The 26,184-nt window shown below is 43.2% G+C and overlaps 1 protein-coding gene across 2 annotated transcripts in view; it reads left to right on the top strand.

The window, feature by feature from the left end:
- The window catches only part of MSN (moesin), a 73,138-nt gene extending 51,526 nt beyond the window's left edge, over positions 1–21,612 (top strand). For both annotated transcript variants that reach the window (XM_074962384.1, XM_074962385.1), the window contains exons 3-13: positions 8,909–9,004; positions 9,622–9,896; positions 10,558–10,641; positions 14,420–14,566; positions 15,452–15,548; positions 16,754–16,917; positions 17,482–17,612; positions 18,251–18,411; positions 18,918–19,010; positions 19,946–20,179; positions 21,281–21,612. In XM_074962384.1, coding sequence (XP_074818485.1) covers positions 8,909–9,004; positions 9,622–9,896; positions 10,558–10,641; positions 14,420–14,566; positions 15,452–15,548; positions 16,754–16,917; positions 17,482–17,612; positions 18,251–18,411; positions 18,918–19,010; positions 19,946–20,179; positions 21,281–21,445 — 1,647 coding nt within the window. In that variant the 3' untranslated portion in view covers positions 21,446–21,612. The remainder of the gene's footprint in view (positions 1–8,908; positions 9,005–9,621; positions 9,897–10,557; positions 10,642–14,419; positions 14,567–15,451; positions 15,549–16,753; positions 16,918–17,481; positions 17,613–18,250; positions 18,412–18,917; positions 19,011–19,945; positions 20,180–21,280) is intronic.
- The last annotated feature ends 4,572 nt before the right edge of the window (positions 21,613–26,184 follow it).

Raw genomic sequence — 26,184 nt, 5'->3', positions numbered from 1 at the left:
CTGATGCCTCCAGGCAGAGGATCAGCCCTGCATTACAGATAGGAAGTTGGGAATTGTAACCAGTGTGGAAATATTTAAAAATTGACTCACTTCCCTAATTGAACATGGTGTGGCAGTTTAGGACCACACCCCTCCCTCTGCTTGGAGCAGAAACATTTAAGTCTAGAAAATCAGTTTGATTCCCCAAAATCTTATGTCTGGCTTTGTATCTATATGCACCCTCTACCTATTCACCACAGTCAAACCCTCTGCATCTATTGTACCCCAATAACACTTCTGATTTATTAGGTCAGACCACAACATTCCTCTCCCATATTGTGTAAACAGCTCTATAAATCTTCTGCTTGATAGTAAGAAACGCTGATGCTCTTCCATGTACCTCCCAGAAGAATTTATCTTGATCCATCCTTGATCTGGCTGGACAGTCCAGCTTACTACATCTACCTTTTGAAGTTTAGAACAGCCCTAATACCACCACATCATATTTTATTGTGTTCCATATTTTCTGGAGAAGACATGGGACTCCTAGACCATTGTATAGCATCTGCCATATGAAGTGAAGAAAATAGGTATTGCCATAACTACATGCCATGGTGAGTGGGAATGTGGGGTAATAATTACATGATATGTAAAGTGAGGGTAAACACCATCAAAACAGAAGATGCCAGACTTGTGAGCATTTTAAATCCTCTGTGCACAGGTGTATGACTACAAAAAATGTAGTGAATCAATCAAATCCCTAGTTTGGGAACCTAGGCATGGCTAACTTTGGATATTCATAAACTCAAAATTTTTTGACTTTAGAATTATTTTTCAAATCTCAGTATTCTAATTTTTCTTGAATCTGCAAACATAACTCATTAAATTTTTCATTTCAGGATTTTTTACACATTTGTCAAGTCAAATGGTAACATCCCTGTTTATTTGGCGCTACTTATCCAGTAGGTATGTGCGCTGGACTGCCTAAAGGACAGCTGTCTTAACTAGCATATCTTGAGCTTCAGCTTGCTCATACAGTACAACTTCCACAAACTTACCCCTGTGGAATCCTTAAACACAGCCAGTTCAGCACCAAATTTAATGGTTTGAGGTCCAAGTTTTAATGGTTCAAGTCTGCATGTAATTCCAAAACCAACCACCGAACTTTAAAGTAAACAAAGGTTGTAGGACTCTTTTATTTAAAAAAAAAAAAAAATTTCAAGTTTCTTAGCAAAGCCAGGTGATTTATGGCATGCTTCAGAAAAAATATTTTTCGAGGAAGATACATTGAGGAGATGAAAACTTGGCTTGTAACGGAAAGCTATAAACTCTAAGGAGTTGAAGCTGAAATGTCCTCTTCTCCCTTGTAGGCCAGTGACCACATCTTATTCAGAGTGCTCACTGTCCTTGATGCCCAGCAATGAGCAGATGCTAGCACACGCTCAAATGTGGAGCCTATCAAGATCCATCTCAATGGGGAAAGAGCCCATAATGTACTGGATCCTCAGCAGGCTGGTGTTGAGTTGACTCCTGGATCCTAGAACAATGAAGTAATGCTTAAGAACAGCTATACTGGGTCAGACCAAAGGTCCATCCAGCCTAGTATCTTGTCTTCTGACAGTTGCCAATGCCAAGTGTCCCAGAGGGAATGAACAGAACAGGTAATCAAGTGTCTCCCATTCACACCTTCTGGCAAACAAAGGCTTGGGACACCATCCCTGCCCATCCTAGCTAATAGCCATTGATGGACTTATCCTCCATGAATTTTATCCAGTTCTTTTGTGATTCCTGTTATAGTCTTGGCTTTCTCAACATCCTCTGGCAAGGAGTTCCACAGATTGACTGTGCTTTGTCTGGAAAAAATACTTCCTTCTGTTTTTAAACCTGCTGCCTATTAATTTCATTTGGTGACCCCCCCAGTTCTTGTTATGGAAAGGAGTAAATAAGGAAATGTTATTTACTTTCTCCATACCCGTCATGATTTTATAGACCTCTATCGTATTTTCCCCCCCCTTAGATGTTTTTTCCAAGCTGCAAAGTCCCAGTCTTTTAATCTCCCCATATGGCAGCCATTCCATACCCCTAATTTTTGTTGCCCTTTTTTCTGAACCTTTTCCAATTCACAGTATTCAAGATGTGGGCGTACTATGGATTTATATAGGGGCAATATATTTTCTATCTTATTATCTATCCCTTAATTTCCCAACATTCCGTTTGCTTTTTTGACTGAGGCTGCACATTGAGTGGATGTTTTCAGAGAACTATCCCCAATAACCAAGATCTTGAGTGGTAACAGCTAATTTAGACGCATCATTTTATATGTATAGTTGAGATTTTTCCAATGCACATTACTCTGCTTCTAAGCCACCTTGCTGACAAACCAGGACTTTAAATAGAAGTAGGAAGAGTCTAGTCTATTTTATTAAATTATTTATATATTTTTTTGATTTCTTCATGGTTGCTATTAGGGAGCAATGGTTTTAGCCACAACAGTTTACCCCTAGGGAGATCTGTTTACTCATACTTGGCTACATAGAAAAAACCACTTCACCCAATCAAGCGGTTTATGGAATACATTTTGCAGGCTTTCATACTGCACACAAGTAAACTGTGAGATGCTAATGGAGGTGCACTCAGCAGTAGCAAGTATCCTCTGAAATATTTCCTTGAAATATTAGCAGCATTTAAAGGGCTGGTAGAGTGGTTAATGCATTAGCCTCCTAGACTGAAGTTAGCAATGCCTTTTGGCATTCCCATAAGGGAAAGATGGGATTCCATGGACACTGTGTTCATCAGGTCTTCTCTTCTCTCTCCCTTCCTCCTCAACCCCCCCCCCCCCACCCCCGGAATGCATCTCCTTTCTGCAGCTAAGGGTGGTTGTGGCTGTCGTGGTGTTGAAATGTTTCTGGAAATGTGGTTTTGCCATTTTACTTCAGGAGCCAACTTTATGCAGAATTAAACTTGTTTCCAAAGGGTGACTGGAGCCAGGAATTGTTTTCTTAGAGGGAAGCTTTGTAGCTAATCTTGCTCAAACCAGAAAATGAGATTATCCATTTTTCCCTCTCAAATTGTTCTTGGAGCATGTTATCTTGGCTGTAGATTTGGGCCAAGAGAATGAAGTTAGACTAGTGCCAAGCAACATGTATATCTTGCACAAAACCCTTTCTAAAACCTATACTATGGCAATTCAGAACCTTGGGAGGAGTACTTTCTTTTTTCCAGGGATGGGGAGGAGGGCTTATTAGGTGTCTTCTCAGTGGTCCATGTCTGTCTAGCTAAAAGAAAGCTGGGCCCTTTTTAATGGTATTTGAAGGTTACCACTAGAGTAGTGGCTCATGGGCTGCCTAATTTATATATAATTATGCTTCTCTTCTATATGATTCTGGTTCATTCTGTATTTTCCTAGAACTACTCATGCTGTTTTCAGACTTAAAAATTGAGTCTTAAAGCATGTGGACTTAAATGCAGGACCTATTTTTGGGGGGATGCGCACACATTAGATGTAAATTTTTTTTGTCATCAAGCTGCTTTGTCTGATACTTAAGTAGCTATGCTTCAGGCCTCTGTAAAATTAAATGGGGTCTACATTTAAATCAAACTGGAGGAATAAAACCAGTACAGTGTTACTTTTTGTTGTTGTTAAAAGCAATAAACTATTCTGAAGACTGCCTTCACAACCAGGAATTCTAGATATACAACTTCATCACTAAATTTTTAAGTTTAGATTTGACAGGAAGATGGGTTCTGTAGTTACAGAACCCTGGAAAACCAAGTAGTTACTGGCACAGAGTAAAAGTTTAATATGACTTTTGAGAGCATTAAACAAATCTTCTCACCATGCTGCTGCTGCTGGATGTGGTATGTTAGGGGTGTGTGCGCGCGTGTACTGCTGTGAAGCTAGAATACCAGGGCAAAGGCTACAGTGAAACTAGCCAACTTCATGCGTTTAATAAGCATTTTCTGTTCCCTTTTCATGACATATGAAACAATGATAAACATGAAGTCCTTTTTTTCTACATCCAAAGCTTTTTCAATGAATTAAGTTTCACTATTGCCAAATCCAAACATTTAGTCTTGGGTCTGGCCCTCCAGAAATCATGAGATTGGAGGGAAAAATTGGGGTTCTTGATTTGCTTTCTGGAATCTGACCCTTTAGGGTTTCGTTTCTTTCTCCATTTCTGAGGGCTGAAACTTTGTTTTTAAATGAGTGGGGTTTGTCGTCATCCTGTGACTCAGAGCTTGGGCTTTTAAAAAACAAAACAAAAAAAAACCTCACCATGTTGAGAGACTTGCAATAAAATTGAGGTAGTAACAGTGAAGCTTAAAGGGAAGTGCAGGTCTGGTTTATGTTGATCCTTGCTCCCAGGACTTAAATTCTCAGATTCTATCCCAGAGCCCCCTGCACCTCTCTGCCCCTCCTCCATTCAGGGCTCCAGGTTTCAGCTGCAGGGTGTGTTGTGGGGGTCTTTGGGCTTTCAGCCCCACAAGGGAGAGTGGCTGCTGGGGCTTCCAGGGGTTTGAAAATACTCACTGGAGCTCTGCTCTGGATGGCTCCAGCTGAATTTAAGCCCAGCTTGTTTATCATATGATTTCTGGAAGCTTGGCAGGGTTCCCCCATTCCTCTTCCTGGCCACATACTGTGCATTGACCCCCAACCAGAAGTCCGTCCAAGCCTTCTTGACTTGGGAGCTCTAGTAGAAACTACCTGAGACAAGCTACCTCTGACAAGACTTCAGTGTCTCCCATTTCTGGTCTCTTAGACTGGAGAGCTAGAAATCTGATATTCTTTCAAGAAATCTTACTCTCTTGGAAGAGTCTTCAGGCTCTGGGTTTGGGGGGGCTCAGGGTTGGGGCAGGAGGTTGGGGTGCATGAGGAGGTCAAGGCTCTGGGGTGAGGCCAGGAAGGGGTTCTGGTTTGGGGGCTGGGGGCATAGACTTACCTCTGGCAGCTCCTGGTCAGCAGTGCAGAGGCAGGAGTGGCCAGCAGCAGTCCAGCTCCTAGGCAGAGGCATGTAAGCAGCTCCAGGCAAATGGGGGAGTGGAGCTGGTGCTCAGGGTGGGGGCAGCACGTGGAGCCCCATGGCCTCCCTGCCTAAAGCTGGACCCGTTGCTGGCTGCTTCCAGGGCACAGTGCTATGTCGGAACAGGTAGGCACTAGCTTGCCTTAGCTGGCAGCACCACCGACCGGACTTCTAACGTCCCGGTTGGTGGTGCTGACCAGAGCCACTAGGGTCCCTGGATGCTGAGCAAGGTGACCCAGTGCCTTACATGGTGTGACCCGGTACTGGGTCACGACCTGAACTTTGAAAAACACTGCCCTAGAAAACTTGCATGCATCTTTAAGAATGTTATTGCTAGTGTGCTAATACAGATTCACTCAAAGAATGAGTGCAAAGATACCTAGAGTGTGGTTATTTCAATATAAGGTGGGAAAAGGCTTGACACGACTCCAGTCTGGGATTTACTTGTGGCATCCAGAGTTCCACTTGATGAACCGTACCTGAGCTGGGGTCTTAAATGTATATTAATTGGTTATGAAACCATAATTGGAATCTTGAGGATTGCCTGAACTCTCCGTACACTGCTTTCCACCATCCTATAGGCAGATCAAAAACATGAAATCTATGAATAAATTCCTTGTATTGTACTCCAGAGTTCTGTTAGTCAGCCTGACTTAATATTCTGCCTGGCGAGGAGAAAAGAGTGTTCTCTTGTTCAACTTGCAAAGTAAGGCTATAAATATAAAAGTAATCTTGTAATACTGCATACAGTCAGCTGTCTTTAAAATACATTGTCCCTCATCCTCAAAACAGCCCTATGCATCTTGTCCCTTTGCACCCTCCAGTGCTGCTCACTGCCAAGAATTGTGTGTGAGGCTCCACAGGCAAACAGTTCAGCAAATCTGCAAATGCTGCATACCCCTTTAACAAAAGTAGATTAGTAATCAGGCTGCTAGCTGCCAGGCAGACTTCTAGCAGCTGTAGAAATCAGTCTCTGCCTTGATGTTTTCCCTTTGCAAAATGGAACAAAAAAATTTTTTTTTAATGCAGTGGGGAGTTACTTGCCTTTGCATTTGGTAGAGGCTACCAGCATGCACATCTGGTTGGAAAGCGATTTCAGATATGAATGACTACGTACAGCCTGCGCACAGACCTGGTCTAGCAAGCCAGAACATGCTTGGCTTTACAGCTCATGTAATTCATAGCACTAATTATGTGGTTCTGTGTAGCATAGTGTCGGTATAACTTTGCAAAAAAGTTATATTTTGGGCAGGGAGGGAATAAGATTTATAAAGATACTGAGTTTGCATAGCTGGCTTTCCTTTTTGTCCCATCTGTTGCTGTTGCTATTACAGTGCAGACTTCTCCACTGTGGAATAAAAGTCCTTTTGTGCTATGGCCTCAGTGTGATGCCGTTCGGTTCCTTTTTGGCAGTTCAGCATGCTGAACTCCCAGGCTTAAGCCGTCGGCAAATGAAACTGCGGCAAGCAGACACATGCAGCAGTGGGGGTGAGCCACCATCCTATTCAAATGTTAATGATGCCTGAGAACAGAGCTCTTTTTAACTGTGTTCCAGATCCATTCCTTCCCCTGCCCCACACACTTATAAGCTGTATAGTGGCCTGCAGTATTAAATGCACTTCGGAAGGTCTGTTTAGCAACGTATTCCATTGCCTGTCTCAAACATTTGCTTATGTTCCTATGACCCACCGTCCCTAGGAGTCTACTCCAAACCATTGGACCAATCCCTCAACTCTTAAGCAAGCAGTGCTTACTTGGACAAATCCCACTGAAGTTGGAGGGACTGGTGCATAGGGGAGGATTTCAGGGTGGGACCCATATAGAGGCTATATCGGCACAGCTATATTAGCATAATTATGCTGGCATAACCCCACAGTGTAGACACAGCCTACACTGACTGAAGGGATTTTCCTTCTGTGTTGGAACACCATCCACCTAAACAAACAATGGTAGCAAGGTTGACAGACACATTCTATCAATCTTTCTGTTTTTATACTGGAGGCACTAGGTCAGAATAGCTGTGTTGGTCAGGAGTATAGGTTTTTCACATCTCTGATATAGTTGTCATAATTGTAGACCAAGTCTGATAAATACTTACAGCAAAAGTGAGAGGTGTTTACAGGTAGGTAGCAAAGCAGTAAGTGACCCAGCATTGTTCTCAGATCCAGCATCTCTTCTGCTCTTACAAGCAGGCCATAAAACCAGTAATACAAATCTCCGGGTATGCTGCACACCTAGAGCAATAAAAACAGGATGGAGCGGAGGGCTTCCTGGAGATTAAAAGAGGAGGTGATTTGAGGGGGGGAGATCATGTCAGCACTGCTCCTCCCCAACAGATGAGGCATCAGGCCCAGGGAGGCAAGCAGGCAGTCTCAGGGAAGTGAGTAAATCTGAAGCCTGACAGGTAGGCTGGAATGAGTGCCAGCAGTCTTGAGACACTTGGCTGCAGTGTTGTTGGGGGTCATAATTTTATAAAATTACTTTGAAAGACAGGTGTGTAAAATCAGCTGGCTAAGAAGCTAGTGAAGATGATGGGGAGAGTGGGACATATCTGTCTGGTTTTCCTGAAGTGTAGAGTACAGATTGGAAGCCAGATGACAAAGTTTCAGGAAGGTTGCCTATAGAGGAATTTTTAGCCCATAACATGTCCCTGGCTTATCAAAAAGTTCAGTTCTGTTGGTTTGTTCACAATCACAAATAACCCCCACCCTCTGACAGGAAATAGCATTACCGCAGTAGTTTTCCACCTTTGGCAGGCTTCTAACACTGAATGCTACAATAGCTTTGTGAAGCCTTCTTTGTGCTAGGTGCATGACGGAAGAGAGATCCTTGCATCGGGGTTTATTTATTGTATTGGTGGCTCACCACTGTCTAAGGGGCATGTTGTTGTCCTGCCTTACCCAAAGCAGTGCACTTCACTTCAGTGGAGCAACTAAACAGCGGGTGGGTATGGGTAGGCATCATTTACATACAAGGTAGCGTGCTTTGCAAATCTTAAGGCATGTGGCAGTTAACAAGACTGACTCTCTGGTCCATAGCAGAGTGGTTCATGCTATGCTCAAAAATAGGACCCTTGCATGTAAAAAAAAATGAGGGATGGTTCTGGAACTAGAGCCAAGGCATATGCTGTCTACTCCTGTAGTATCTGCCATTGCCTTACCCAACCAGCATATATCACTCCTTACTGCAGTCCTCCTTGCTCATTTGTGAGAATGGCTAGTATCTCAGCATTTGCACTGTTGCTATCCAGACTCAGACCAGGAAAAGGTAGGGGGTCTAAGCTGTATAGCTTCCCACCTGCAAACTCTCTGGAATCTACCTACATACAAGAGAAACCCTGGCCTTTGCTATGGTGCCAAAATCTTAGTGTATCAATTTAGGGTTGCTCCAGCTTTTCCCAGCAGGAGTCCTGTTTCAGATAGGTTTAGGAGGCATCTGGGGTGAGTTTGATAGGTGTTTAGTTCTTAATTGGTGTCTGTCTTAATCAGAAAACTATTGTACAACTGGCAGCCTTCACTCAGGGAGAGTGAGGGGGCATGTAAGAAGATGCAGCAGAGTGGTAGTGATCTGCACCGGCAGAGCTGCATAGGGCATTCTGTTACCACCTGCTTCAATTTGGCCTACCTTAATTACCATCACCCTACCTCAAATTTGGCAAACTTTTTAGGGACCTCTCTTATCTCTCTTTATAAACCACTCTGCAGAAGTGGTATGGAGTGCAGGGAGTGAACAAGGATAGCTTTTTCCCTGTCCCCATAGTCAACAGGTGAAAGTTGGTTTATTTGATTGTTTTCTAAACTTGCCTACCTTATACTACACCACTCCAACACATTCCCAGGTAACCAGTGAGCCTGTGGCCAGTCAGCTGTGACAGTTACTGATGCACACACTGCTCTCTTCTTTTCCAGGTTGTGAAGACAATTGGGCTGAGAGAGGTCTGGTTTTTTGGACTTCAATATCAGGACACCAAGGGCTTCTCAACATGGCTGAAACTTAATAAAAAGGTATATGCCCGGTTATCCGATTTGTACACTTGATAATGGTTAGAACAAATGCACTAAATTATTTTCTGGACTCTTGTCCTCAGCTGGATGGGATGGTCAGCTCCTCACACTTGTTCTTGTATGCCACTCTGAATACCGAACCTTGATATTATTTATTATTATTATTTTTGGCTAGTCTGCGCTGACTGTTCCAGAGTAGCTAGGTCTACAGCGTATAGATATGCCAGCCAATCTGCTGTTCCTGGCCTACAGTTATCCTGTGCTTTATCCAGGCAGATCTAGTGTGGTGGATCAAGGAAGAGACTTTATCCATGTGTAATACATATGGTGAATAAGACTCCTGGTGTGGTGCCATCCCTAGAAAACTCTGTGGTGCGTGACTTACTGATAAGTTTACAATAGTATTTTGTAGTTGCTAAACAAGATATCTTGGCTAGACTGGACCAACTCAGCAGTTTCCAATGAACTGCTCAATGGGAGGATACTTCATGGTTTTTTGCTTTGTGTCAGAAAGGAAGTGTTTTTTGAACATGCCTGTCTTTTACTCCCATTTTATTACACACTGCTCCACTCAGCCAGCTAGTTCTAAAACTGGATGGTGCCATCTCTCACTCCAGGTGACCGCACAGGATGTACGCAAGGAAAGCCCTCTGCTCTTCAAGTTCCGTGCCAAGTTCTACCCAGAGGATGTGTCAGAGGAGCTGATTCAGGACATCACGCAGCGCCTCTTTTTCCTCCAGGTGAAGGAGGGCATCTTGAATGATGATATCTATTGCCCTCCAGAGACTGCTGTCCTGCTGGCTTCCTATGCCGTCCAATCTAAACATGGAGATTTCAACAAGGAGCTGCATAAGCCTGGCTATCTTGCTGGTGACAAACTGCTCCCTCAAAGGTATGCAGACTTCACCAGCCTCAGACCTTCCAGCACCATGAAGTGCACAAGTGCTATATTTACTATAAGCTTCACTTACTCTAGCTTTTTGCCTGTCTTTTGTTTTCTCAAATCATCTTAATTCTGATGGGTGTTCAGAGTGCATCTTTCCATAAGAGTAAGGCTGTTGCACTTCCTGCACCCCTGTCTATTCTCCCTGGAAATTTGCATTTTGAAGAGCCCATTGCAATTCCATATAAAAATGCAGGTAGAAACTTAAATTTCTGGGAATAACGAACTGAAGATACCTAAGCAAAAGAAGGGGGGAGCAAAGAGTAAATTTTGGCACTAAACTTCATAAATGGGTATGATGGCGTAAAAGAAATGAGAAGCTGGATATCATTACTTGGCTAAATATTCAGGGCTCCTGTCAAATTACGCTGTAGTCTGGATATGCAGCAGTGGTGTTCATCAGGCCAAATTGTCTTAAACCATTTAATTGGGTTAAGAGTCAACCCTGGCCAATAAGGCCACCATATACTATAGAATTTCTGTTGGCATTGTTATATTGTGTATGAGACATTTAGACTGTACAGCACTGCATATGCTCAGGCTTGTGGCCTGTCTCAGTGTAGTGCTGCCTTTCGAACTGACAGGATCCTGCTGCTCTTTTCTTTTCTAGAGTTCTGGAGCAGCACAAACTCAACAAAGACCAATGGGAGGAGAGGATCCAAGTGTGGCATGAGGAACATCGGGGAATGCTCAGGTAACTGATCAAGGTTTGATCTCACTCGGTTAGATTGGTATAGTCCTACTACATGGTAGTATCTACTTCTGTAGATGAGCTTTTGTTTACACACAAACCTTATCGTAGGGCAAAAGCCTCTTAGCAATGTTCCAGCCATCTTACTGAAGAATAACTACAATCTTGTCTGTCTCAGCCAGTATTGGCTAGCAAGTGTACAATATCCCTAGCAGAGTGAAACTCAACTTTTCTAAATGGCTGCATTAGAAGAACACCCATACCGGATCAGACCAGTGGTCCATCTATCTCCATATAGTGTCTGACAGTGGCCAGTGCCAGCTGCTTCAGACAGAATGAATAGAACTGGGCAATTTCGAGTGATTCATCCATCTTGCAGTCCCAGCTTTTGGCAGTTGGAGGTTTAGGGACATTGTCAAAGGTTTTCTGAAAATCCAAGTACACTATATTGCTGTCTCACCCTTGTCTGTGTGTGACTCCCTCAAAGAATTCTAGTAGATGGAGGCATGATTTCCGTTTACAAAAGCTGTGACTCTTCTCCAGCACTGTTCATGGATGTGTCTGATTCTGTTTGTTATAGATACAACCAATTTGCCTGGTACTGAAGTTAAGTTTACCTAGCCTGTAATTGCCAAGATTGTCTCTGGAGCCATTTTTAAAAGTTAAGTTAGCCACCCTCTGGTGTTTTGGAACAGAGGCTGATTTAAGCAATAGGTTATGTACCACAGTTAGTAGTTCTGCAATTGCATAAGAGTTCCTTCAGAATTCTTGGGGGAATACCATTTGGTCATAGTAACTTAGAATCATAGAATATCAGGGTTGGAAGGGACCTTAGGAGGTCATCTAGTCCAACCCCCTGCCCAGAGCAGGACCAATCCCCAACTAAATCAGCCCAGCCAGGGCTTTGTCAAGCCTGACGTTAAAAACTTCTAAGGAAGGAGATTCCACCACCTCCCTAGGTAACGCATTCCAGTGTTTCACCACCCTCCTAGTGAAAGTTTTTCCTAATATCCAACCTAAACCTCCCCCACTGCAACTTGAGACCATTACTCCTTGTTCTGTCATCTGGTACCACTGAGAACAGTCTAGATCCATCCTCTTTGGAACCCTCTTTCAGGTAGTTGAAAGCAGCTATCAAATCCCCCCTCATTCTTTTCTTCCGCAGACTAAACAATCCCAGTTCCCTTAGCTTCTCCTCGTAAGTCATGTGTTCCAGTCCCCTAATCATTTTTGTTGCCCTCCGCTGGACTCTTTCCAATTTTTCCACATCCTTCTTGTAGTGTGGGGCCCAAAACTGGACACAGTACTCCAGATGAGGCCTCACCAATGTCAAATAGAGGGGAACGATCACGTCCCTCGATCTGCTGGAAATGCCCCTACTTGTACATCCCAAAATGCCATTGGCCTTCTTGGCAACAAGGGCACACTGCTGACTCATGTCCAGCTTCTTGTCCACTGTAACCCCTAGGTCCTTTTCTGCAGAACTGCTGCCGAGCCATTCGGTCCCTAGTCTGTAGCGGTGCATGGGGTTCTTCCGTCCTAAGTGCAGGGCTCTGCACTTGTCCTTGTTGAACCTCATCAGATTTCTTTTGGCCCAATCCTCTAATTTGTCTAGGTCCCTCTGTATCCTATCCGTACCCTCCAGGGTATCTACCTCTCCTCCCAGTTTAGTGTCATCTGCAAACTTGCTGAGGGTGCAATCCACACCATCCTCCAGATCGTTTATGAAGATATTGACCAAAACTGGCCCGAGGACCGACCCTTGGGGCACTCCACTTGATACCAGTTGCCAACTAGATATGGAGCCATTGATCACTACCCATTGAGCCTGACAAGTTAAACTTATCACTGCTTAACTTGTCAGTTTGTTCCAAAACTATATTTCTATTGACACCTTAATCTGGGACAGTTGCTCAGATTTTTCTCTTAAAAAGAATGGTTTGGGTGTGGGGATCTGCCAGAGACTTCAAGACTTCAAAGAATTATTTAGCTTCTCCACAATGGCCTTGTCTTGAGTGCTCCTTTAACATGTCAGTTGTCCAGTGGCCCGACTGACTTTGGCAGGTTTCCTGCTTCTGATGTACTTAAACCAAAAAAAAAAAAAAAAAAAAAAAAAATTTTTTTTCTGCTGTTTGTGTCTTCAAATTCTTTCTTGGCCTGCCTTTACACTTGGTTGCCAGGGTTTATACTTCTCTATTTCTCAGTAGGATTTGAGTTCCAAACTTTCTAAGGGATGTCTTCCCAACCACCACCTTTACTCTGTTTAGCCATGGTGGTGTGGTGATTTGTCTTATTTTTTTTATTTGCGATATACATTTAGTTTGAGCCTGTAGTGTGTGTGTGTGTTTGTTTTTAAATGGTTTCCATGCAGCTTGCAGGCTTTTCACCCTATTAATTTCCATTTAACAAAAGTGAGGAAGCTTGTATCCTTCCCCTTTTTGAAGTTTAAAAAAAAAACCACAACCACTATAGTAGCATTTAGTACTCCTTGTCCCCACCAAGAATGTTCAACTTAATTACATTATGGTCACTATTAGTGAGTACTTCAGTTATAGTCACCTCTTGGACCAGCTCCAGTGGTCAATTTAGGACTAAATCAAGAATTGCCCCTCCTTTTGTGAGTTACAGCAGTGGTTCTCAAACAGGGGGCCATGAGAAGGTTTCAGGTGGTCCACCCAGCAGCGCCAGTGTTAAACTCATTGGAGCCCAGGGCAGAAAGCTGAAGTCCCACCTCATGGGGCTGAAGCCCAAAGTCCTGAGCCCTGGCACCTGGGGCTGAAAACACAAAGCTAAGTTGCTCAAGTTTTGGGGTCCCCTGTGGGATGCAGTCCCAGGCAACTGCCCTGTTTGCTACCCACTAATGCTGGCCCTGGCTTTTATATGCAGAAAATTAGAACCCCACGGTCCACTTGTGCCACAACTTATAGCAATTGGGGGGGGGGGGGGCTCAGAAAGAAAGAAAGAGAGGTTGAGAACCCCTAGGTTACAGCACCAGCTGCTCCAAGAAAGTTATTTAATGTGTGTAGAAATTGTATCTCTGCAACCCTTCCTGAGGTGACAATGCCTAGTCATGGGGATAGTTGAAATCACCCATTATTATTGTTTCCTGCCTTTTGTAGCATCTCTAATCTCCCTAAGCATTTCATCATCGTGGTCAGGAGACTAGTGGTATAGACTGCTATCCTTATTGTTCAGGCATGGAATTTACCATAGACTCTCTATAGAGACAGTTTGGGTCATTTTAGGACTTTTACTTTGACTCTCTCTCACATAGTGTCATTCCCACACCAGCATGACCTACTTTCATTCCTGTATATTTTGTACCTTGGTATTACTGGATCCCATTAATTATCCTCCTTCCATCAAGTTTCCACAATGCCTATTCTATCAATATCCTCATGTAATGCCACTCACTCTAGTTCATCCATATTAGTATTTAGACTGCTAGAGTTTGTGTATATAAGCACAAGTATATTATCAATGTTCAATTGCTTGCCTTAATTTTATTTAAATGGGACTTTTTTTAACATTTGTCTGGTCCTTATTAGCTTCTCTACGATCTCTTTACTAGGACATAGTTCCCCCTTTAATGGAGACATCCCACCTGAACCATGTGCTCCTCTTGGCTTTCGCCAAGCCCTTAGTTTAAAAAATCCTCTCTGCGTTGTCATGCTCTGACGTGTTAGACTAGTTGCCACTAACCAATCTAGAAGGCATAAATTCTCAATTTTTGGCTTATCTGGTTTCAAATATGAATATCTGCTCTCCTTTGCATTCTTAGGGAAGATGCCATCTTGGAGTACCTGAAAATTGCACAGGATCTAGAAATGTATGGCGTGAACTACTTCAGCATTAAGAATAAGAAGGGCTCTGAACTCTGGCTAGGTGTTGATGCTCTCGGACTCAACATTTATGAGCAGAACGACAGGTAACAAAAGGACATCTCTAAGTTCACTGCCCCCTCTCTAGTGACCCTTCATTCCACTGTGCATATACAGCTAACACAAACTTCCTTCTCCAAAGCAAAGGAATACTTTTAAGAATCCGGTTTTTGGAACAAATAGCTGTTCCTCACTCAGCTACATAGGAAGGTGGTTCAGTTTGTTGGGATGATGCTATATGCAGTCTGTGCAAACTCCTCCAAGCCACGTCCTCATGTGGCTCTTGGCGATGACATCAACATAAACCTTGTGATCCAGTACTTTGGATCTCCTGCATAAGTAAAGTTGATATAAAAAAAAGCTGTTCACAGTCATGGGGTGGATAGGACAAACTGAAATTAGGCATTGATCAAATCCCATTAAATAGGGATTGCTTAAAGACAGCCTTCAAATCTTAAGGCAGGTCTATTTTGAAAACGCTGCAGCTGTGCCACTGTAACACTTAAGTGAAGACACTCCTACAGTGGGAGAGCTGATCCTGTCAGTGAAGTTAATCCATCTCCAAGAGGCAGTAGCTATGTCAGCAGGAGAAGCTCTCCTGCTGACACAATGTTGTCTATACCAGGGGTTAGGTTAGTATAACTACATTGCTCAGGTGTGGATTTCTCACAGATAAGTTTGTGTAGTGTAGACCTGGCCTCACTTTCTCTAATGGGGGAGAGGGATTGAAAAGCTGTCAACTCCTGCTCTTATATTTTGTTTTTTTTTAACATGCCTCTTCACTCTTGTTTCTGGCATTGGCTGGAATTGGGAAGTACTGAAATACTCTGAGAGCCAGTTTGGGTGAGATTTCCAGCCCAGAATTAGACTAAGAATTTGAGACCGCTTGGGGTAACTTTTACTAAAAACTCCTCCTTTCTTCATTATTGCAGGTTAACACCAAAAATTGGATTCCCTTGGAGTGAGATCAGGAATATCTCATTCAATGACAAGAAGTTTGTTATCAAGCCCATTGACAAGAAAGCACCAGTAAGAAACAGTACTCAAACACTATAAATCTTTAGCATTTTATATGTAGAGTTGAGCTCTACATCTTTTTTACACATTTTAAATAAAACCAGTCTAGTCAATTCCAGTACTTCCTGTTGGTATAAGGCATCCACATGTTCCCAAAGTGATACCTCCAGCATTGCAGAGCAAGCTTAATAGTAGTAAGTGGGTAGATGGGTTTGTAGGGGAAGGGGGTTTATACAATAGTCATTTTGTATAGTTGTCCACTTCTGATTTGGTGACAGGCTGCCTTACATTGAGATAATCTCTTGTTGAAGTGCAAGGACAAATTTTACTATTTCTGATAACCCAAACAAATCCCATTCACTCTGGAAAAATCCAAAGTAGAATGCATTTCTAATCTCTCCAGTTCAGGAGAAAATGAAATCAAGCTCTATCTCTTTGGCTTCCCCATGTACCAATTTATATCTTCTACTTTCCTTCCCTGGATGAAGTTACTGCTGCTTGGAAACCACCTTGCAGCTGTTGTACCTCATTCACACAATGAAGATCCATTTCTTCCCCTTTTTCTGGCATAAGAGGAAACCTGGTTCTTCACATGTCTGCCAGAACATTACAATTCTAGTTGAATAGAAATAGTAAGGGTGTCATTCTTATATGATCCATAAAACCTTAAAAACTTGTAGGATGTCTCAGAACATAGAAAATCTTCCTTAAAACCAGACACTGAGGCTTGATAGAGGAATGCTTTAACTGAGTTTAGAGTATTTCTGCACTGCATGCATAGCCACACAACTGAAAATCCAGTTCTGGTATGCACTAAGCAGAACATAAACCCTGAGAATTTTCTAAGGCCAGAGACTTGAACTGCACCATATATCACTGGGAATCCCAGGAAAACTGCCAACTATAGTCTCCTTGTAATCTCCAAAATGTGCTTGTGGGGATACTTACTCCTGTACAAATTCTGTCAATCTTCATAATCTAAACTGACTGTTTAGTACTGCTAATTCAAGGCACCTGACCCATGTCATCAGACACTTGTCTCTGCTGGGTATAGGTGTTTGAAATCAGTTTTTATTACTGCAAATGGGCTCCCTCAGAGTGTCCCTCAGACACTTGACATTTTTCTTTTCTATGCAAGGCTATTATTGGATACAGAGGTATGTTTGGTGCATGCTTGGGGAGCAACGAGTCTAATGCTGTCTCCCATCTGTCCCAAGGATTTTGTATTCTATGCTCCACGATTACGGATTAACAAGCGAATCCTGGCACTGTGCATGGGGAACCATGAGCTCTATATGCGCAGACGTAAACCAGACACCATTGAGGTGCAGCAGATGAAGGCACAGGCTCGGGAAGAGAAGCATCAGAAACAGATGGAGAGGTGGGTACTGCAGGACTCTTGAGTAACTAGTGTTTTTGAGTCCACTGTTAAACTGATCAAGCAGATTCCTTTCTGCTCCAGTAAACCTAAAGAGATGTTGTAGATGGCACTCCTTATATATAAGATCCTGTGTAGGACTGCCTTGGGCAATTCAGAGCATTTCACATCTAATCATATCAATATCATGATTCTGAATCTTAATGATGACTCTAAAGGTTATATTTCAAATTAGTCTGGATTGTCCAAATAGGTGACCTAAACAGGGCTGTAGATTGACCTGTGTAATTTCTACAAATGAGAACCTAACTGACACAGTTCACTAATGTTTGCAGTGGTGTTGTCAGGGTCAGTCCCAGGACCAGAAGAGCTCTTTGTAAGCGTGAAAGCTTTTGTCTCCAATAGAAATTGGTCCAATGAAGACGTTCCTTCTTCCATCTTGTCTCTAAAGTTCACTAAGTCAGTTGCTGTTTGCATGCTCCTGGGTCTTCTATAATAAAGTACTGTTGTCTTTTGAATTGTGATTTAGATTTAACTGCTGTACTGTAACTTTTTTCCCCGAATCAGAGCTCTGCTGGAGAATGAGAAGAAAAAGAGGGAACTGGCAGAAAAGGAGAAGGAAAAGATTGAGCGTGAGAAGGAAGAGCTGATGGAACGACTCAGACAAATTGAGGAGCAAACCAAGAAAGCTCAACTAGGTATTACGAAATGTGCATTGGGGGAGACTGGGAATAGTCTGGTTCTACAGGGCCTTCATTAAAAATAAATTCCACAATTACCCACCCCACCAACCATCTTACTTCCTTGAGCTACATAATCACCTGGTGCTCTGGTTCAATTGGTGCTGATGGGGTACCACAGAAGAAGCCTTTCCAAATGGGCAGGTACAATAGACTTTGCCACAGATGACTTTCCTGTCCTTTTCCTGAACTCTTAGCCCCTTGAATGGTGGTAAATGTGGTGCTGCCAGGGCAAATTGCTGTATATTTGTTGCTTGGTTTAAAACAAACAAAAAAACCAGGAGTTTGAGTTGTCTGGTGCTTTGTACAGACAAATGGTTCCAACTAATAGTAACCCGATGGCATTTGAAGCTAACTTTACATCTTTTTTTAATTTGGGGTAGGACAATGCAAAACCAGGCTGTCTATGCAGTATATTCCTGACTGTCCTGTTCACCAATATTTACTCCCACTTGTTTACCCACCTTCCTGTGTTGGTGGTGAAGGGAAAGTATATGTCCTTCATGGGGAAGGAAGCTTGCTTTCCTGCACTTATTCTGTGCTCAGAGGATCAGAAAGAGACCATCTTTGCCTCATACTTTCTATCCTCGCTTCAGAATTAGAAGAACAGACCCGCAGGGCTTTGGAGCTAGAGCAGGAAAGGAAGCGAGCCCAGGAAGAAGCAGAGAAGCTGGCTAAGGAACGCAAAGAGGCAGAGGAGGCAAAGGAAGCCCTGCTGAAAGCATCCCATGATCAGCAAAAGACCCAGGAGCAGCTGGTAAGCAGCTTTCCTGAAAGCTTAGCAGTGGGGGAATGGTTTTACTGGAGTTCTAGACTGCTGGCCTCAAAACTGGGTGAGTTATGTAGCCCAGTTGTTGCTGTAACAGGGGCATAAGCTACTATCTAAAGAAACTTAATTACCTTTTTCAGAAAAATGCTGGTGTTTTTTACTGTGGTCTCTATTTGAGCTGCTTTTTGTATGTAGTGACTAATGGAGACTAGCTTCTAGTAAAGTCCATATATGCGCTAACTAGTCAAGCTCGGTACTGAGAGAGCAGCTTCATGGCCTTGTTCTAGAACTCTTGAATTAAGGGAAGAAAAAGAGGGAAAGACCGAGCCAAGACCCACAGCTACAAGGTGGGCATAAGGCAACTAACAATGTTGGTCCTAGTCCTCTTTTATCAGTGTGGAAATGGAACTTCCAGGTTCCTGGGGCTTTAGGGTCCTAATATCAGAAGGGAATTGGTTTTCTCTCCTACTAAAAATAACCTATTACTTCCACAGGCAGCTGAGATGTCAGAACTCACATCCAAAATCTCACAGCTGGAAATAGCCAGGCAGAAGAAGGAGAGTGAAGCCATGGAGTGGCAACAGAAGGTATCAGTGGAGCCTAAATACAAAAGTGTAGCTTTGGGCTTGGCACAGTATTCCTCTTCTTACTGTGGGCTGGTCTGACCCTCTGACCATGTCAATGTGATTAATCATATGATCCAAACCGTGAGTCCTTTTAGGATGCAGAGAGCTCTTTAAAATAAGACTCTGAACACACTTCAGCAGAAAGGAGGGAAGCCAACGTGTGGTAAAGCTCAGTTGCCTCCAGTTACCAATTTACCAATTACAGTATTTCCTGGTTCACCCTGCTAGAACCAGCTTTTCGTTCAAAAAGTGGTGGGAGCAACGTATGCAGGTAAAATCTAGTAGTTGCATGTAGCTACAAATTCATTCAGTGTTCCAAAAGTGAATATAGTCAAAAGAATAAGCAGAAAATGTCCACCTTGCAACTTAAATGGACAGACATGGGAATTATCCTGTGGGCAGACTTCCAAAAGATGGGCACATTTACACCCTTATTCATGCCTAATGTGTGTGCAGACTATGTAGTTGCACATGCCTAGGGCTGGTTTAAGGTAGGAGTATACATAGTGCAGGATTTACAGGTGCAGGTTGGGTATCTGAACACCTAAAAGGCATACAAATGTGTGCACAGCTGCACACACCTAACTCTGCAGTACTTGTACACACACGGCTGCCCAGATTATCTAAGTTGCCTTTAGTTACTGCAAATAGGATATAACTCACCTATCGAAACTCCTTGGGGTTGATGGCCATATTCTAGCTCCACTAGTGTATGGTGGTGCCTGGACAGCCTATGAATTCTCACTTGAAAGCACTTCACCCAAAGGGGTTATGGACATTCTGAAAGAGACATTTGAACCCAGATGTTCCCTCTTCTGGGTCCCTTGGACTATAAGGGAAGCCTTTGAAATGGGTCTCTTTCCCCTAACCCACTGAGGGATGTTGCCCTCCTGCAGGCTCAGACTGTGCAGGAAGACCTAGAGAAGACCAAAGAGGAACTGAAGACGGCCATGAGCACCCCTCATGTCACCGAACCCATGCAGTCTGAGAACGAGCATGATGATGAACAGGATGAGAACGCTGCAGAGGCCAGTGCTGAACTGAAGGCAGATGCCACCATCAAGGACCGCAGTGAGGAGGATCGCACCACTGAGGCGGAGAAGAACGAACGGGTTCAGAAACACTTGAAGGTAATGCCAGGGTGGGGTGAGGGATATCTGCTGCTTCTGTTTCCTTCCTCCCTGCCATGCTCAGGCAGCTGTAGTGGGGGCTAGATACATCTATTGAAGAGTAGGGTGCCACAATCTCATCAGTTCAATACATAGCAAAATATAGAGAGAGTGGGGGAGAAATTTGCCCCTCCCCCGCCCACTCCCATCCGATAACCATTCAGACCTCTTACCAGTGAAGAGTACTCATTACCAAGAAAAGCATCTGTCCAATGTACTCTGCCCACTCGAATCCTGCTGTCCATCTGACAGCTGTTCAGCGCTGTCTGGAACAGGACGAAGGACTTGGTCCAGTTCCTGTCAAGCAGATGTCCGTGCCAGTCTGCTGCCCTGTTGGCTGACTCAGCTGGCTTGCACTGCTCAACCCTAGTAGTGGTCTCAAAGGCAGGTTTGAAGCTCCTTTGTTGAGAGCAGCACAGGGAAAGCTTGCCCTGCTATTTGTGCTGTACCTACACTCTGCACTGAACTTCAGTCTGCTGCGTGGTGACCGTTCACAGGCACTAAATTAACAAGTGGTGGCGTGTGTCCAGCTGTGAATCACTTACTGGCTGTCTAGGCTCCTTCACCTGCAGACCAGGGCAGAAATGTTACTGCACTGTGCTGTGGCGAAGCTAGAAAGGTGGCTGGAATCTGCAGTGCCTTGCTAATAGCAAGGGGTTTGCCATTTTGTTCACTATTTAAATAAATATCTTGCTATTTGTCTTCTCCAACCCCTACCCCCCCATGGGAAAAATCCCTTGTGAGAGCCCCAGGGGCCACATTTTTTTGGAGCCTGTGTTGTCACCTTTTCCTATGTAATGTTATGCCTAACTTTAGTCCAGCCTTCCTCATACACTAGGTAAAACCTAGACTTGTGAGCAAAGGGTGTGATAACATCACACCTCCTACACTGTAAATATTGGGGGTGAGAAAATAGTAGATTAGGTAGGCACAGGGTTTTCCATCTCAAAGGATAGCGATCTTTTGGGACTAAGGCCCACTTTACCTCTTGCTGATCCTACAGCTCAAGGCTGTGGCATGTGCTGGCTTGTAACCCTACTTCTGTCTTTCTCCCATCTACAGGCTCTTACCTCAGAGCTGGCAAATGCCCGGGATGAAACTAAGAAGACAGCCAATGACATGATCCACGCTGAGAACATGCGGCAGGGCCGTGACAAGTACAAGACCCTCCGCCAGATCCGGCAGGGCAATACTAAGCAGCGCATTGATGAGTTTGAGTCCATGTAAACTCTCCTGCACCTGCAGTCCCTGTACTCTCCCCTCTTTCTCGTCCTCTCCCATCATTCACGTGTAATCGTGCTGCGCTGGAACCACTACAGAAGAGTGACCATGGTCTTTATTTATCAAGTTTCGTGCAGTCTCTGCAGTTCAGCAACAGAGGAACAAACAAAATATCCATGTTGTCTTGGGGGGGGGGGGGGGGGAAACAGGACTCCAAATCTGAAATTATTTTTGCTTAGCTGGGTAAAGTCTCAATTGCACATAGCTTTGTACTGTTCACTGAAATAATTGCATTGCTCCCAGGGTCCACTGGGAGGAGATGCAACCAGATACTTCCACTGAGTTACATATGGTAAAAGTCAGCAGTCTGACACACATGCCTTACAACAGTACTTCAGTATTAGAATTGAGTAGCTAGGGGCTAAGATTGCTGCTTTAATGCAAGCGTTTGATTTTAATTGAGTTGCGGGGTGGGGTATAGGGGAAGAGGATTTGAGTGAAGAAGGGTTGGAAGTAAAGTATAAACGTTATTTGTAAAAGACCAAAGCTTTTTCTGCTCCCTGAATTTGAGCAAGCCAAACAAATCTGAACTGTCAGTGTTAAAACTTCTTGTGGATCCATCAGACTTCTTTTTAGTTATGAAGCTTTCAGTTTCCTATTCCTGAGTCCTTTGGAGTGATCTGGGCATTTCCATTAAAGCAACTTGTTTTGGAGCAGTAAATTCTCTAGTCAGTGAGGAGAGGGGTTCCTCCTCAACAATAATTCTTGTTCATTGCCATTTTTTGTGCCAATGGCAAGCAGTAGCAGAGGGGCTTTCACTTCCACTAGTGACCCCAACTAGAATTCTAAAGGAATAGGCTAATATGCAAGAGTGGGAGGAGAAATGTAAAAATTAAGTAGCTCTAACCAAATGAAAATGTAGCCACCAAAAATCATGACTGACTGACTGTCTGATTATGATGCATTTATTCCTCTCATGCAGGTAACTTCCAGAAAAGGCCTTTTTATCCTAAATCATTGGTGCCTTATGACTTGTGCACAGATATATACTGTAGTTTAGGGTTTTAATAAGGTGTCTTCATAGTTATTTTTCCTAGTTGAAACTAATCAGTGACCTAAGGCTTTTCATTTCACATCTGGTTCATCTGTTACAGGTCAGCGCCTTCTGCCCTCCATCCCTCCCTGCCATCTCTTGTGGTTGGGAAGAAAAGATACCTTGCTAGCTGTCTGTCCTAAATGGAATCTTCTTCTCCTACTGCCATCTTAATTATCAAATGATAGCAGCACACTTCATTCCTAACTCAAACCTCTGTCCTCCCCTTGGAATGATATTGTCTTTTGTGGCCCTGAGAACAGACGTTTCTGTCCCTAGTGATGAGGTGACATGGTCCTGAGCTAGCTGTTACTGTTACTGTTGTACTTTCCAACAAGTCCTGTCATCCAAATGGATTTGTTATGCATTCCTGTCCATGTTGGAGAGGATTCTGTGTACCACTTGGCAGGAAATAACCATGTATGGTCAGGGTTGACTTGGACATGGCCTTGATTCTTTGTAGAAGAGAATGAGGGAAAATGCTCCAGTTTTAGAAGAGCCCTTTTAAAATTTGCATCCACCTAAATGGACTCCTCCTCTCCCCTGCTCTTCCCATCATCGCTTAGCCTGTTGCTACTTAAATTTGCAGCCTTCAGCCTGGCTGGTAATGTATTCTTGCTTGGCATGTTCCAAAATCTATGCAACTTCAGCCCTGTGGGAGCTTCCCACCCCCTTCTCATCCATATAATGCCACCGTTATTTGTGGTATAAAGAAAATACCAGAAAACTTACACTAGAACTCCTCAAAACTCAAACTCCTTCTACTAAGGTGAAGTAGAAGCGGCACAGTGGAATGTTAGTGGTGTGGAGAGAAGAGTGCCAAAAAAAGTCAAGTGTTAATACAGGCCTGCAGTATTTCCTCCAGGAATCCCTTGTGCTGCTTGAAACCACTTCATCGAAAAGTGATTCTAGACACAATATCAGTTTGTTTGCACGGAGGTCCATGCGAACCATGACCAAATGGACCTCTGGTGGTATAACCTAACGTAGATCCTTCCAAATGTCCAGTACATGCATTTTTGAAGCACTTTTTTTGTCCCCAGACACGATGTGCCTTTAGGAGGGGAGGGAGAGGGGAAACTTTCCATCAACCAAAAAAACTCACAAAACACCCCAGTGCTTTGAAAGTTACAAACAAGATTGTAGTTAAACTTGTCAGAACTTATTTGCATATTTCTTTACTGAAGAGTTATTGGCATTGATTCTATTTGAGTCATTACTGGGAGAACAAACAATTAAACTTCACTTCTGGTGCTTTAAACCTGGTTCTCAGCGGTTCTGCTCTCTGTGACAACTACTGGCTTTTTTTAAAAGCCTTTTATTGCATCTTTAACAGTTTCCTTAATGAGAGAATGCACAGTGCCTGGAGTATGTTTGTTCAAATAATAAACCATTAAACCTTTCTGTTGTGATTGGTCACGGAACACTGCTGAACTCCTGTTATGTTGACGTGACTTCTGTTTTTTGTCATGTTCTAATGTCAAATGGTCCAATATAGGAATAGAACAGTTCATACCAGTGAGTCCACCTAACTCCTCATGTAGTTGTTTCAGCTGTGCCCTTTCCTACCAGTATTATATATTCCAGTGGTATCTAATGATATTTGATTTCAGTCTTTCTAGCTATGCACAATTAGAAAATATTAATCGTGGGAGGAGGAGATGTTTATAGTCCCCTCATCCTTTGAAAATGTATACTGTATTGTAAAGAGATGATATTTTGCAAGGAAATTAATGTAAGAAGCTTTCAGTATTATGGTGAGATTTCTAGACACATTTTTTTATTTGTTACAATACATTGAGTTTTTTTTCTTGTCCCCCTCCCCCAGTTTGTTTACTACTTGGATATATAGTATCCTCTTCAGGGGGGTTATCCTATGAAGTGTTTGCCTGCCTTTGTTTTTTGTTGCTGTAAATTATGTCTACACATTTTTGACCAAACTTTTTTTTTATTTTTGGTTATATTAAAACAGCAGTCCTTTGGGGCTTGTGAGGTAACTCATTGGCCCATGTGGCTAACCACAAAAAGAACCTTGGTATCAAAACACTTTCATTTGGAGGAATTTGTTAAAGTCCATGTCCTGTTCTTCCTTCAGTGCCAATAAAGTTTAGAGAAATTAAATCCTTGGTGTATCTGGATTGCTGTGGTTTGTTTCACCCCCATTCCTCCCCCCTTCCATGTTCTACCACTGCACCTCCATGCTCACCTGCAACAGTCTGTTACCATGGAACTCCAACCTCTCAGCATTAACAAATTCTGTAGTTCCTTCTTGATGCACACAAGTAGAGGCTAGGATGGAACCCACCAAAACTCTTGACTTAAGCTAGGGTTGGAGGCCAGGTCTCCAGAAGTGGAAGTCAAAACCAAGTCACAGGTTTGTACTGTCCTTAACACCTGCAGCTGAGAATGACCTGGGAAAAAAAGTTTCCTTGGTCAATCTAAAACTGCTTCCGGTTCAGGGAAGAACCTAAAATGGTTGGATTTTGAGTTACATTTTTCACTAAACCTTGTTTCTGGTGTGGAGACATAGCTGCTGCTTTGCATCAGTAAGCCACAAGAGGGCAGCATATATTAGTCTGCTTTTGGTTTTGTAGCTTAAATTTGCTATGAGCCGATGTTCCTATGTAGTGGGACTTGAACTTTAGATTTTTTTTCCAAGCTACAGTTGCTTTTCCTCGCTCTGCTCCCAAATTTCAAAAAGTGTTTTTGGCTTTTTTTTAAAATGGAGGTTTTCAGGATGAGAAAATGTTGAAGGAAGAGGGGGGGGGGGGGTGTTACATTTGCTCTCTATCCTAGGTGAATGTGGGCAGTTTAATCTCCCCATCTGCAAAATGAGGAGGGTAAAGATCCTTATTTTTGATGGTGCTTTGAGATCTACTGGTGAAAAATCATTATAGAAGAATTTACTGTTGCCTGTCTGTTGTACTTAATAAGGAACACTGGTGGTGGTGATTTTGGGGGAGGGGGGAGTCAGTGACACTTCCTATCCCTTCTGGTGGGTTGCAAGCCTGTCTCTAAAACAGCCCTCTTCCCCAAGGCATAATTGGGTCATAAAGGATCATAGTAGGTGGGACTGCCAAGTAAGGATGGAATTCGTAGCCTACAGTTTGCTCAGTGTACTGGTTTTCTAGGAGTGCTCCCAATTGATGACTAGATAATTGGAGTTGGTGAAGAAGACAACTGGTCTGAGACTACACTGGTATCTTGTGTCTTGTCTGTCTTGTTTTAAATCACTATAAATATGCCTTGTCCACAGTGGTAGACTTAGATGCCTCTTGTCCAACCAAACATACCACTATATGGTTGCAGGAACAACACAATATTGACTTTCTCCTAAACAAGTACCAAATCCTTATCAAACATCTGGATTAAGGCTGTCTGAACCACAATGGTGTAAGAGGCAACCTTGTATTAAACCATGTCAAGTGTAGCTGATTAGACACAAGCATCAGCACAAGTGTGGGATTCAAGAAAGGGGGTGTGTATGTATTTTGACATCTGATACTCCACTTAGTTGTGTAAGTGCAGTGACTTAAGTGGAGTTACTCCTGATGTACACTGGTGTGAGTTATGAATCACTTATCTTCACTGGAGACGTGTTTCTAAGCCTATGGAAGAAGTGAACACTTTCACTGACCTGGAATGGGAGACT

This window comes from Natator depressus, chromosome 9 (genome assembly GCF_965152275.1).
Source record: "Natator depressus isolate rNatDep1 chromosome 9, rNatDep2.hap1, whole genome shotgun sequence".
NCBI lineage: Eukaryota > Metazoa > Chordata > Testudines > Cheloniidae > Natator > Natator depressus.
Note: the sequence above shows the minus strand (reverse complement) of the source record. Positions and strands in the feature narration are given on the sequence as shown.